At 64.8% G+C, this 13,598-nt stretch overlaps 2 protein-coding genes across 2 annotated transcripts; one reads left to right on the top strand and one right to left on the bottom strand.

Annotated features, from left to right (window-relative positions):
* The first annotated feature begins 1,178 nt into the window (after positions 1 to 1,178).
* Positions 1,179 to 4,609, top strand: PABPN1 (poly(A) binding protein nuclear 1). Its single transcript, XM_075916795.1, has 7 exons — positions 1,179 to 1,347; positions 1,783 to 1,897; positions 2,853 to 2,920; positions 3,006 to 3,112; positions 3,206 to 3,293; positions 3,499 to 3,650; positions 3,842 to 4,609. The coding sequence occupies exons 2-7, from the start codon at positions 1,816 to 1,818 to the stop codon at positions 3,879 to 3,881; spliced, it is 537 nt and encodes a 178-aa protein (XP_075772910.1). The 5' UTR covers positions 1,179 to 1,347; positions 1,783 to 1,815; the 3' UTR covers positions 3,882 to 4,609.
* A 523-nt stretch (positions 4,610 to 5,132) lies between these two features.
* Positions 5,133 to 12,601, bottom strand: EFS (embryonal Fyn-associated substrate). Its single transcript, XM_075916794.1, is given in 7 exon segments — positions 5,133 to 6,692; positions 8,307 to 8,399; positions 9,097 to 9,480; positions 9,482 to 9,577; positions 9,694 to 9,777; positions 9,884 to 10,120; positions 11,076 to 12,601. Coding segments are annotated over 7 exon segments (1,320 nt in total). The 5' UTR covers positions 11,082 to 12,601; the 3' UTR covers positions 5,133 to 6,272.
* Positions 12,602 to 13,598: the final 997 nt, after the last annotated feature.

Below are 13,598 nucleotides of genomic sequence, written 5' to 3'. Positions count from 1 at the left end.
GAGACCAAAGGCAGCTAATGGATCCTGGGAAGCAGGCCAGGAAATGGGGGGGGAGGGGGCAGGAGGGAGGTGGGAATGGGGGGTGGGGGAGGGGGCAGGGTTGGGGGGCAGGAATGAGGGGTGGGGGCTGTGGGGCAGGTGGGAGGTGGGGGAGGGGGCAGGGTTGGGGGGGTGGGGGTGGGGCAGAGCTGGGAAGGGGAGAGAGGGGACCTGGCAGGTGAGGGGTGGGGGCAGGGGTGAGGAGGCGGGGGTCAAGGACCAGAGTTCAAAGGTCGGGGCAGTCTAGCGGGCACTTCCGGGGTTAAATGAGGGCCAGGGGGGTCAAACGCTGGCGGGTCAAAGGTCAGAGGGGCGGGGCCGTTGCGCAGCCAATCAGCGGCTCGGGCGGAAGGGGTCGCAGCGGCGAGGCGGGGCCAACAGCCCCCACCAATCAGGAGGCAGCGCGCCGGAGGGGGGGGGGGGTGAGGCGGCGCTGGGCCAATCAAAGGCGCTAGCCTCGCCCTGGAGCCTCCGGCCAATCCCAGCGGCGGGCGCCAATGAGGGGCGGGCGCATGCGCCAATGGCGTTGGAGTGATGGCGGGCCGGCGGCCAATCGAAAGCGTCGGGTTGGCCCCCCCCGAAGGCGGCCAATCACTTTCGAGCGTGTCGGTGACGGGCGGGCGTCGGCACCAATGGCGCGCGAGCCCCCAGAGCCCTTCCGCCAGGATCTCGCGCCGCAGCCAATCGGACCGGCGGGCTCCTCCGCCAATGGCGCTGGAGACCAGGCGGCTCGGGAGCCAATCAGGGACGCCGGCCGGCCTCCGCCGCTCGCCGCCAATCGGGGACGCGGCCGCCCGCTGACGGACGGGCGCCGGCGCCAATGGCGCGCGAGCTCCGGGGCCCCCGCCGGCCCGCCCCGCGCGGCAGCCAATGGCGCGCGGCGGCGGGGGCGGGGCCCGGCGGCGGCGGCCAATGAGGAGCGGCGCGCGGCGCGGCGGCCCGGGCAGAGCAGCAGGCGCTATGGCGGCGGCGGTGGCGGCGGCCGCGCGGGGCAGCGCCGGGGGCGCGCGCGGGGCGGGGGAGGGGCCCGAGGGGGGGGCCGGCCCCCCCGCGCCGCTGGGGGCGGAGCCGGGGCCGCGCGTGCGGCGCGGGGGGGAGGGGGAGGACGAGGGGGGGGAGCTGCTGCTGGACGGGGGGGGCCGGGCCGGGGGGGGCGCCCGGGGGGGGCCCCCGCACCCGCCCCCCCCCGCCGCCTCCGCCCCGCGCGCCGGGCCCGGGGGGGGCCCCGCCCACCGCCCCCCCGAGGAGCTGGAGGAGGAGGCGGGGCTGGGCGAGGGGGACCCCGGGGACCCCGCCATCGAGGACCCGGTGAGCGGGGGGAGGGGCAGGGGGCATGTGGGGGAGGGGCGGGGGGCTTGGTAGGTGGGGGAGGGGCGGGGGGCTTGGGGGAGGGGCAGTGCTTGGTAGGTGGGGGAGGGGCGGGGGGCTTGGGGGAGGGGCAGTGCTTGTTAAGGGGGAGGGGCGGGGGAATGCGGGGTGGGGCACAACTGAGAAGTGCCCCCTGTGTGGGGGGGATCTAGCACGGGATCTGGGGGGTCAGGGCCAGGATAGGGGGTTGGAGATTCAGTGGCAGAGGGGTTGTGTGTGGGTCAGCATTCAGGGAGTTTGGGGGGCTGGGCAGCAGGGAGAGCCGCAAGGGGGGACTAAGGGCAGCGCTGAGGGGGGATGTTGGCGAGGGTTGTCAAGGGGGGGTGTTAGTCTCAGCCGTGGGGGGTCCCCCCAGCTGACCCCCGTGCCTCCCAGGAGCTGGAGGCCATCAAAGCCCGGGTGCGGGAGATGGAGGAGGAGGCGGAGAAGCTGAAGGAGCTGCAGAATGAGGTGGAGAAGCAGATGAACATGAGCCCCCCGCCAGGCAATGGTGAGGACCCCCCCCCGTGTCCTCTTTAATTTCCCCCTTCCCCCCAGAAATCCCCTTGGACCCTCTGCGGGTGGCGCAGCCAGGGCACGCCTGTGAGCAGCACAGCCATGATTTTATTTGTGTAGGTCCTACGTAAACAGGAACTCTCTTCCTCCCCTCCCCCGCTCTTCCTCCTGGGCCCCTGTGAGTGGTGGGGAATTCTCTGTGTTTGGGAGCCTCCCTGCTCTGGGGCGCATTTGGCACAGGACGACCTAGGTAAATGCTGCTATTTTATTTCTGTAGGGCCTGCATAAACAATAACCCCGCCCCCAATTCCAGCTGAGAGCCCCTTGTGTATTGGGAAGTCTAGAGACACTGAGGAATTATGGCCTCCTGAAAGCTCTTTGTGTAGGACCTACCTAAACGCCACCATCTTCTTTGTGTAAGACCTAAGTACCCAGTACCCCCCTTTGGACTGTGGGGGTGGTGAATCTAGGAGACATTTGGGGGTCACAATTCTGTTTGTGTAGGGCCTATGTAACCAGTAGCTTCCCCCCCCCCATTCTCTTTCAGACTTCTGGGGGGTGGCAATGCTGAGAGCCACATGGGAATTGTGCTTGTTGGATTTTTTTTGTAGGACCTACATAAATACATTTTGTAAACGCCGGCCGTTCATTTGTGTGGGTTCTGTGTAAATGGTGACCATCCTTCCCCTTCAGCCCTCTGGGGCCTCCCAGTGCCACACTCCTGTGCTCGGAATCATTTAGGTAGGTCCTACGTAAATGTTGCCCTATTGGGTTGTTTGCGTAGGGCCTATATAAACACAATTGTTTATGCATCTAGCCACATGAGTTATGCCAGGTAAAGACAGTGCAGGAAGGGGGTGCTCCCCTTCCTATTCTGAAAAAGGGAGGGGCCCCTGGACAGATTTGGGGTACAGCCTCCCTCTCACTAACCCCCCGCTTTGTCTTCACAGCTGGGCCTGTCATCATGTCCTTAGAGGAAAAGATGGAGGCGGACGCTCGGTCCATATACGTGGGCAATGTAAGTGGAGGAGCCATGATGAGGGTGGGGGAGGTTTGGGGGGTTCCAGGGACCCTGTTTCTCAGCCCACGCCCCCCTTTTCCAGGTGGATTATGGGGCGACGGCTGAAGAGCTGGAAGCTCATTTCCACGGCTGCGGGTCCGTCAACCGCGTCACCATCCTGTGCGATAAATACAGCGGGCACCCCAAAGGGTGAGTGAGCTTTCGGGGGCTCTCCTGGGGCGGGAGGGGTGGCTGGGTCCCTGTGCTTTTGGGGTGTCTAACGTGGGATCCCCCTACCCCCAGGTTTGCCTACATCGAGTTCTCCGACAAGGAGTCTGTACGCACCTCCATGGCGCTAGATGAATCCCTGTTCAGGGGGCGACAGATCAAGGTGAGTCCTGCACCCCGAAACCCGGGCCCTGAGCCCCAAGATTGGGCTCAGATCCTCTCCAGGCCCACAGCAGCATTGCCTCAAAGCCCTGTACCAGCCAGAGATCTGTCTCTGCCCCCCAGAGCCTGCCCCACCAACCAACTCTCCTCTGGTCCCCCTTCTCCCTGTCCCTGGGGTGCTCCGACCCTCCTCCTCTGCCCCCCAGGTGATCCCCAAACGGACCAACCGGCCCGGCATCAGCACCACAGACCGAGGCTTCCCCCGGGCCCGGTACCGAGGGCGCGGTTCTGGCTACACCAGCTCCCGGGCCCGGTTCTACAGCGGATTCAACAGCCGACCCCGCGGACGCTCATACAGGTCTGGGGGGCCGGGCCGGCGCAGGGCAGGACGCCTGGGTTCTCTCCTGGCTCTGTGAGGGGAGTGGGGGGTAGTGGGTAGAGCAGGGAGGGGCTGGGAGCCAGGACACCTCGGTTCTTTGGTTGTATTGTCTCTTCCTTTCACCCCCCCCCCCGGCTTATTAACTCGTTCCCTTCTTCTCTCCTCTGCAGGGGCCGGGCGAGAGCAACCTCATGGTATTCCCCTTACTAAAAAAAGTGTTTTTTGGGAAAGAAAAGGAAAAAAAAAAAGAAAAAAAAAAAAGAAGAATGTGACAGTGCTGGAGCAGCCCCGTGGGGGCGAGCCGTGGGGCGCGGTGGGCGGGCGGGGCTGACCGGGGCCAGGCTGGTTCTCTGAGCAGGGTCCTCCTCTCTCCTCCTCTGCTCCCCCTCTCTCTGCGGGCGGCCCCATCGCTTGTCCGCCTGGGTCCTTCCTCCGGCGCGTCGCTTCTCCCCGTCTCGCTCCGGGCGCCCCCTTCCCTCCGGATCCCCCCTCAGCCCCCTTCCCTCCGGATCCCGTCTCAGCGGCGCCCCCTTTCTCCGCCCGGGGCTCCCTTGTTCAGGACACGACCGGATCTTCCCATCTCTTTCCTTTTCTTCTCCCCACGCAGGGCAGGACACACCCCCGGCCCTGCCCCTTCTGCCCCCGCCCGGCTCTTTCCCCTTCTCCGTTCCCTCCATCCGGGCTGGGGCTGTTACCTGCCGTATTTCAGTGTCTTTATCTTTGCAGGTGGCTTTAGCCTGAAGGAATTGTCGAGCCGCACGAAGCTCTTGCGACCAGATTAAATATGGGGGGGGCAGAGTGGGGGGGGCTATTTCCTCCCCCCTTTATTTTAATTTCCAGGCTGGGGGGTGGGGCTAGGGCAGGGGGGAGGGGGGAAAAATAAAAAAAATGTTATGAGGGTGGAAAAAAAATAAAAGATGTTTTTTGGAAGAAAGAAAAGGGGGTGAGGTGATTTGTGGGGGCAGAACCCTGGGGCGGGGGAGCAGGTACCAGCACTCCTGGGTTCGTAGGGATCAAAGTTGTATTTGCCCAGGGGCTGGGCTGAAGCCCTCCTGGCCTCCCCCAACTCACTGAGGGGCCCTGAGCTGGGGGGGGTGGGAATAGGGATCACATGAGGGGTGGGTGAAAAGGGCCCTTGAGGTTGGCTGCTGGGGTCCAGGGAGGGATCCCAGGAGGGAGGGCCCGTTGGAGGGGGCTTGGGGCCTGCAGGAAGGTGGGGCCCCCTGGGTTTGTTGGGAGGGGTGTTGCTGGGGTCAGGGTGGGGGGGGGGCTGCCTGGCGCGTCTCCTAAGCATTAGACCCTGCCTGTCCGGGGACCCAGGCGTTCTAGCTGGGGGACAAGATCCCGCGGCTTCCAGTGGCCACCTGGCTCCCCCCAGGGCCTAGAGCACGGCCGGGGGGTTGCTGGGTCCAGCCTGGCGGGGGGGGCTGTGGGCCCCCAGCAGCGGAACAGAGCCATGGGGGGGTTTCTCATTGCTTTATTATTTACAAACATAGAAAATATTCCTGAGAGCAGGTCCCCCCCCCGCCTGTTCCTGGGGGAGGGGCTGTGGGGTCTCGCTCACAGCAGACTCCTGCTGCCTCTTGGCATTGGCCGTTCTCCCATGATCCTCTGGGCTGGAGTTGGCTGCTTTCTCCCCCCTCTCCCCCTTTGCTGCGGGGGGGGGGGGGCGCTTCTTCCACCCCCTACCTGCAGTCAGGGCTTTGGCATTGCCCTGAGCCCCATAGCAGCTATGGGGCCCTCTGCCCCCCAAGTCCAGATCCTGAAATATAAATAGTACCAGGATTCCCCCCAATAAAGTGGGGGTCGGAACTTGCCAGGGGTCAGAGGTCACAGGTTCATTGGCCTGGGAGGGCCTTAAGCTGGGGTCAGAGGTCACGAGGGGATCGTGTTTGGAGGCATAAGCACCGTGTGAGAGGTCAAAGGTCGTACCAGGCTGATGGGCAAGGGTCAGAGGTCAGGAGTTTCTTTGACCCAGAGTCCTGGGATGCGGGTGTGCCAGAGGTCATCCAAGGCCCATTGGCATTGGGGGGTCAGAGGTCATACAGGGTCAACAGGTGGGTCAGAGGCTGAGTTTCACTGGCACGGGGCCTGGGGGCTAGAGATCAGAGGTCGCCCAGGGTCTGTGGGCATCAGGGCCCAGCCTGTGCCAGGATCAGGGCCCAGGGGTACCAGGATCAGGGCCCAGCCTATGCCAGGGCCCATGGGTATTGGGGCCCAGTTTCTATCGGGGCCCAGTGTCTGCCAGGGCCCATGGGTACCAGGGTCAGGGCCCAGCATGTACCAGAGTCCATGGGTACCGGGTACCAGGGCCTATGGGTACCAGGATCAGGGCCCAGCCTGTGCTAGGGCCCATGGGTAAAAGGGTCAGGGCCCAGCATGTACCAGAGTCCATGGGTACCGGGTACCAGGGCCTATGGGTACCAGGATCAGGGCCCAGCCTGTGCCAGGGCCCATGGGTACCAGGGTCAGGGCCCAGCATGTACCAGAGTCCATGGGTACCGGGTACCAGGGCCCATGGGTACCAGGATCAGGGCCCAGCCTGTGCTAGGGCCCATGGGTGCCAGGGCTGATGGGCGCCAGGGCCCGGGTGCTCCAGGGTCAGGGCTGGGCGGGCGCCAGGCGGCCCAGCAGGCCGGCGAAGGTCTGGGCATGGCGGGAGAGCTGGGCCAGGCGTTCGCCCAGCAGGCGGGCGGCGGGGGCCGAGGGGTAGCTGAGGGCCGCCCCCTTGAGCGAGAGCACGGCCCCCCGCAGGGCCTGGCCCAGGGCGCCGGCGGCGGCCCCCAGGCGGACCCGCAGTGGGCCCGAGGCTGCCCGGCGCGCCAGCGCGTCGCCCACGAAGAGCAGCTTGTGCGTGGCCACGATGACAGCCCGGCCGTGGGGCACGAAGGCGCCCGGCGGCTGCCCCGCCCCGGCGCTGCCCAGCAGGGCCTGGCTCGCGGCCAGCAGGGCGTCGGCGTGCGCCCGGCACTGCCCCGCGTAGAACTGCAGCAGCTCCGTGTCCGCGGGGCTGGGGGGCGCCTGCGGGATGGGAGGGGGGGTCAGCGCCGGGGGGGCCAGCGGCAAGGACCCAGGCGTCGGGGAAACCGGAACCCCCCCACCACTCCCAGGGAAAGGGACCCCCCCCGTCCAGAGAATGTGACCCCCCCGGCCCTCCCCAGGGAAAGGGACCCCCCCCGTCCAGAGAATGTGACCCCCCCGCCCCTCTCAGGGAAAGGGACCCCCCCCGTCCAGAAAATGTGACCACCCGGCCCTCCCCAGGGAAAGGGACCCCCCCCCGTCCAGAGAATGTGACCCCCCCGCCACTCCCAGGGAAAGGGACCCCCCCGTCCAGAGAATGTGACCCCCCCCCGCCCCTCCCAGGGAAAGGGACCCCCCGTCCAGAGAATGTGACCCCCCCGGCCCTCCCCAGGGAAAGGGACCCCCCCATCCAGAGAATGTGACCCCCCCGCCCCTCCCAGGGAAAGGGACCCCCCCGTCCAGAGAATGTGACCCCCCCCGCCCCTCCCAGGGAAAGGGACCCCCCCGTCCAGAGAATGTGACCCCCCCCGCCCCTCCCAGGGAAAGGGACCCCCCCGTCCAGAGAATGTGACCCCCCCGGCCCTCCCCAGGGAAAGGGACCCCCCCCGTCCAGAGAATGTGACCCCCCTGCCCCTCCCAGGGAAAGGGACCCCCCCGTCCAGAGAATGTGACCCCCCCCGCCCCTCCCAGGGAAAGGGACCCCCCCGTCCAGAGAATGTGACCCCCCCCCGCCCCTCCCAGGGAAAGGGACCCCCCCGTCCAGAGAATGTGACCCCCCCGGCCCTCCCCAGGGAAAGGGACCCCCCCGTCCAGAGAATGTGACCCCCCCGCCCCTCCCAGGGAAAGGGACCCCCCCGTCCAGAGAATGTGACCCCCCCGCCCCTCCCAGGGAAAGGGACCCCCCCCCCGTCCAGAGAATGTGACCCCCCGGCCCTCCCCAGGGAAAGGGACCCCCCCGTCCAGAGAATGTGACCCCCCTGCCCCTCCCAGGGAAAGGGACCCCCCCGTCCAGAGAATGTGACCCCCCCGCCCCTCCCAGGGAAAGGGACCCCCCCGTCCAGAGAATGTGACCCCCCCCGCCCCTCCCAGGGAAAGGGACCCCCCCGTCCAGAGAATGTGACCCCCCCGCCCCTCCCAGGGAAAGGGACCCCCCCCCGTCCAGAGAATGTGACCCCCCTGGCCCTCCCCAGGGAAAGGGACCCCCCCCGTCCAGAGAATGTGACCCCCCCGCCCCTCCCAGGGAAAGGGACCCCCCCCCCGTCCAGAGAATGTGACCCCCCCCGGCCCTCCCCAGGGAAAGGGACCCCCCCGTCCAGAGAATGTGACCCCCCCGGCCCTCCCCAGGGAAAGGGACCCCCCCGTCCAGAGAATGTGACCCCCCCGCCCCTCCCAGGGAAAGGGACCCCCCCGTCCAGAGAATGTGACCCCCCCGCCCCTCCCAGGGAAAGGGACCCCCCCCGTCCAGAGAATGTGACCCCCCCGGCCCTCCCCAGGGAAAGGGACCCCCCCGTCCAGAGAATGTGACCCCCCTGCCCCTCCCAGGGAAAGGGACCCCCCCGTCCAGAGAATGTGACCCCCCGGCCCTCCCCAGGCGTCCGCGAAGGGCCCCCCTACCTCCTCCAGCGGTAAGGGGGTCTCTGGCTGGGGGCTGGCCGCCTCCTCGGGGGGGTCGTGCTCCGGGGTGGGGGGCTGGAGCTTGTCTGTCCCCTGCAAGGGCAGAGGTCAGGGGTCGATGCCAGGGTCAAAGGTCAGTGCTGGGGGACGGGGGGGGGCTCCTGGGGCCCGGTTTGGGGTCAAGGTCCCAGTGTCGGAGGTCAGGCTCGGGCATTAGGGTTGGGTCAGAGGCCAGGGGCAAGGTCAGAGGTCAGCATTAGGGTCAGAGGTTAGCCCTGTGATCAAAGGTTGGGGGGGTCAGAGGTCAAGGTTCAGGGGTCGGTGGTTGGGGGGGCCAGCATGAGGGGTAAGTTTGGAGGTCAGGGGTCAAAGGTCATAGGCTAGTGTGGGGGGTCAGGGTGGGGCGAGGTCAGCACCACTGTTGAAGGTTGGGGGCGGGTCTTGTGTCAGGGTTCAGGGGCTGAGGTCAGAGGTCATGGGCTAGCGTTGAGGGTCAAAGTTCGGGGCTGGGGTCAGATGTCATAGGCTGGCGTTGGGGTCAAAGTTCGGGGCTGGGGTCAGATGTCATAGGCTGGCGTTGGGGTCAAAGTTTGGGACTGGGGTCAGATGTCATGGGCTGGCGTTGGGGGTCAAAGTTCGGGGCTGGGGTCAGAGGTCATAGGCTGGCGTTGGGGGTCAAAGTTCGGGGCTGGGGTCAGCGGTCATGGGCTGGCATTGGGGGTCAAAGTTCGGGGCTGGGGTCAGAGGTCATGGGCTGGCGTTGGGGGTCAAAGGTCACGCCCCGGCTCACCTTGAGGTGCACGTAGTCGTACTCCTCCGCCAGCCGGATCCCCTCGTAGTCGTGCCCCTCCCCCGGTCCCAGCCCCCCCGGCAGCCCCCCCAGGCGGGGCGGAGGGGGGGGCAGGGGCCGGTCCTGGATGCTGGCCTTGCGGGGGGGGCCGGGGGAGGGCAGGGCGGGCAGGGGGCGGCGCGAGAGGCTCTCGGCCGAGGGCAGCCGGGGGCGCCCCCCCCCCTCGCCTAGGCTTTCCCCCGGCCCTGCCTCCGCGCCGGGGGGGCCCGGCAGGTCGTACTCCCCCCCCAGCAGCTCCTCGGGCGCCTCGTAGAGGTTGAGCAGGGCGGACGCCCGGCGCAGGTTGGAGGGGGCGGCGTAGACGGGGGCCGGCTCTTCCTCCCGCTCCCCCCCCCTCCTCCGGCGGCTTGGCCGGGGGGGGCACGTCGTAGGGGCCCGAGAGGGCAGCGTCCCAGGGCAGCGAGCAGGGCACGTCGTAGAGCTGGGGGGCGAGAAGGGAAATCAAGGCACAGAACCTGGCGCCTCCCCCCGCCCCCAAGCTTGCGGACACCCCCTCCCCCGCCCCATCCCCCCTCCCCTCCCCTGCCCTGTGCTCACCTCGCTGGGGTCCCCCTCTCTCCGGGCCCCACGGGGCACCTCGTAGATCTCATCGGGCCGGGCCGGCGGGGGCACCACGTACACCTGGGGGGGGCAGGAGGGGTCAAGGCCCGGCCGCCTTGGTGCTTAGGCCAGGCTGGGCTCCCTGGCTGGATTCTGGGGGGACCACGGGGGGCCCCTGGCTCCTCACCTCCTGCTCCTCTGCCTCCCTGCGGCGGCCCCGGGGCGGGTCGGGGGGCCCCGGCTCGGGCAGGAGCCGGACGCGGTTGGCCGGCACGATGCCCTGGTGCCCGTGCAGCGAGCAGAGACGCCAGCCGGCCAGGCCGGGCACCTCCGGCCGCAGAACCAGCATGAGGTCCCCGCGGCGGAAGGAGAGCTCCTCCGGGCACTCGGCCACGTTGTCGAACAGCGCTCGGGCCAGCGGGGCCTGCGGGCAGAGGCAGCAGTGAGCCCCCGGGCCGGGCGCAGGGGAGACCGGGGGCCCCCAGGGCTGGGGGGGAGACCAGGGAACCGCCAGGGCCAGGCGTGGAGAGAGCCCGGAGCCCCCCAGGCCGGGTGCGGGGAGAGACCAGGGATCCCCAGGCCGGGCGGGAGGAGACAGACCGGGGAACCCCCAGGGCCGGGGGGCGGAGGAGACCGGGGAACCCCCAGGGCCAGGCAAGGAGACAGACAAGGGACCCCCAGGGTCAGATGGGGAGGGAGACCGGGGACCCCCAGGGTCAGACGGGGAGGGAGACCAGGGACCCCCAGAGCCGGGGGGGGAGAGGAGACCGGGGACCCCCAGGATCAGACGGGGAGGGAGACCGGGACCCCCAGAGCCGGGGGGGAGGAGACCAGGGAACCCCCAGGGCTGGGTAGGGGGAGAGACAGGGAACCCCCAGGGCCAGAAGGGGAGGGAGACCAGGGACCCCCAGAGCCGGGGGGGAGGAGACCAGGGAACCCCCAGGGCCAGGGGGGAGGAGACCAGGGAACCCCCAGGGCCAGGGGGGAGGAGACCAGGGAACTCCCAGGGCCAGAAGGGGAGGGAGACCAGGGACCCCCAGGGCCAGGGGGGAGGAGACCAGGGAACCCCCAGGGCCAGGCAAGGAGACAGACAAGGAACCCCCAGGGCCAGGGGGGAGGAGACCAGGGAACCCCCAGGGCCAGGGGGGAGGAGACCAGGGAACCCCCAGGGCCAGGCAAGGAGACAGACAAGGGACCCCCAGGGCCGGGCGGGGGGAGAAACCGGGACCTCCAGGGCTTGCCGGCGCTGGGACAGGACCAGTATTCCCAATGCGCCTCGGGACCAGACCGGCACCCCCCTGCTGCCCCCTGAAATTCCCAGCCACCCAAGGGGGAAGGGGATACAGAGAAAGCCTGTAACCCCAAACCCCGCTACTTACGGACATGGCTCTTCTGGGGAGGGGTCGTGGGTGGCAGAAGGAAGGAACGAGGGGGCTTGGGGGAGCGCGAGGGGGGTTCCTCTGAACTGTCAGTCAAGGCCGCGCTAGAAACATCTTGGCGCGGCGTGTGGCCGTGCGCGGAGGCCGAGGGGCGTGGAGAGCGAGGGAGAGAAAATCACAAATGGAAACGGTGGCCACACGGTCTCCTTAAAGCGCCCCCGTCCTTCCTACCGGCCCCCTCCTTCCTTCCAGGGCTGTAGGAGCCCAAACAAACCAGGCGGATTTTTTCAGCCTCAGCACTTTCCAGCCCCCTCCGCAAGTCGCCGGGTTTCCCCTCGGCTCCGGGCACGGCCTGTCGGGGAACAGCCAAAGATCCCGGCGGCCTCTGTTCCGCGTCGGGAAGCGTTTCCTCAGCCAGCAGCACAAGCAGCGGGCGCAGACGCAGGCAGACAGGCCTGGCCGCTTTCAAGGAGCGTGGCGCGAGGCTCAGCGAGTTACAACAAGAACAGGACTGAATCCCAACCCGCAAGCCCAGGGCAGGCGCTGGCCCTCCCCAAAGTTCAGCAGCTCCGAGACTGGGGTGTCGGAAATCCTCAGTCCGGACCCTTTTTGCAAAACAATCTCGCAATCGTGCAGCAATTGGGTGACCTTTCCCCCAGATCCAGGCGATTTTTACAAGAAACGTGGCCTCGGTCCAAACTCCAGAAATCTCCCATGTGGGAACAGCCCAGTTTTTGCAAACGGCCCCCAAAAGAAGACAATTTTTCGGGATGCTCAAGATTTCTCCCAGAGCCGCACGGGTTTTTGCAAGTTCAGATATCCAGAAATGCCAGGGAATGTCGCTTAAAATATATCGGTTTTGCAAACTCCGAGGCCCAGCCAGGTCACAAAATATCCCCCCTCTCCAGAAGTTTTTCAGAAGTTCAGATCTCCAAAAAACCACACGCTCCCCTCAAATCTTGACACATCTTTCTCCCCCCTGTGAAAGAAATGAAAATCCAGCTCTCAACACAATCTAGAAACGCATCACCAAAGTGACATCACTAGAGCCCGAAAATCCTGCCCTGCAAACGTGTGCTCACAAAACCAGAAATGCTGCAAAACTTTTCCCCGGAGCCAGAAAAAAAAATCGCAATGCTGGAGTGAAAACAGCTGACCAGTTCTGCCAATAAATGCAGCCAAAATTCCAGACATGTGGCAAATCCAGAATGCTTTAAATCCTCGGGGGGCGGGGGTGGGACACGCCTCTGCCCAGAGCGGCAGGGGGTGGGGGGAATAGCTCACCCCCACACGGACCCACAGTGAATGGTTTTGCAGCGTCCATGAAAACATCCACTCGCCCCAACCTTCAAACTGGGTTGTTCCCTTTGGTGTTGCCTGCTGGGCCAGGCCACGGACCACGCTGGCGCTCGGGTGGCCAGATGGCAAACAGCACCCGAACCACAACAGCCAAAATAGCCCCCACCCAGGACAGCCTTCTGTGGGGGGAGGAGGGGGAGGGATCGATCCATAGACAGACAGACAGACAGACAGACAGATAGATAGATAGAGGGGGGTGTGTGGGGATAGATAGATAGATAGATAGATAGATAGATAGATAGATAGAGGGGGTGTGTGGGGTTAGATAGATAGATAGATAGATAGATAGATAGATAGATAGATAGAGGGGGGTGTGGAGATAGATAGATAGATAGATAGATAGATAGATAGATAGAGGGGGTGTGTGGGGATAGATAGATAGATAGATAGATAGATAGATAGATAGATAGATAGATAGATAGATGGGGTGTGTGGAGATAGATAGATAGATAGATAGATAGATAGATAGATAGAGGGGGTGCATGGGGATAGATAGATAGATAGATAGATAGATAGATGGGTTGTATGGGGATAGATAGATAGATAGATAGATAGATAGATAGATAGATAGATAGATAGATAGATAGATAGATAGATAGATAGATAGAGGGGGTGTGTGGGGATAGATAGATAGATAGATAGATAGATAGATAGATAGATAGATAGATAGATAGATAGATGGGTTGTATGGGGATAGATAGATAGATAGATAGATAGATAGATAGATAAATAGATAGATAGATAGATAGATAGATAGAGGGGGTGCATGGGGATAGATAGATAGATAGATAGATAGATAGATAGAGGGGGTGCATGGGGATAGATAGATAGATAGATAGATAGATAGATAGATGGGTTGTATGGGGATAGATAGATAGATAGATAGATAGATAGATAGATAGATAGATAGATAGATAGATAGATAGATGGGTTGTATGGGGATAGATAGATAGATAGATAGATAGATAGATAGATAGATGGGTTGTATGGGGATAGATAGATAGATAGATAGATAGATAGATAGATAGATAGATAGATAGAGGGGAGTAGGGATGGGTTAGCTGGCTGGATAGGAGGGTGTGTGGGGGCGGGCAGAGGGGGTGAGGACACAGTTTGCAGGGTGGGGGCGGGAAGGGGGGCGGGGATGGGTTAGCAGGCTGGGTA

The sequence above is a fragment of the Pelodiscus sinensis genome, unplaced genomic scaffold (assembly GCF_049634645.1).
Source record: "Pelodiscus sinensis isolate JC-2024 unplaced genomic scaffold, ASM4963464v1 ctg191, whole genome shotgun sequence".
NCBI classification, from domain to species: Eukaryota; Metazoa; Chordata; order Testudines; family Trionychidae; genus Pelodiscus; species Pelodiscus sinensis.
The sequence above is the reverse complement of the archived record's forward strand: the minus strand, read 5'-3'. Positions and strand labels throughout refer to the sequence as shown.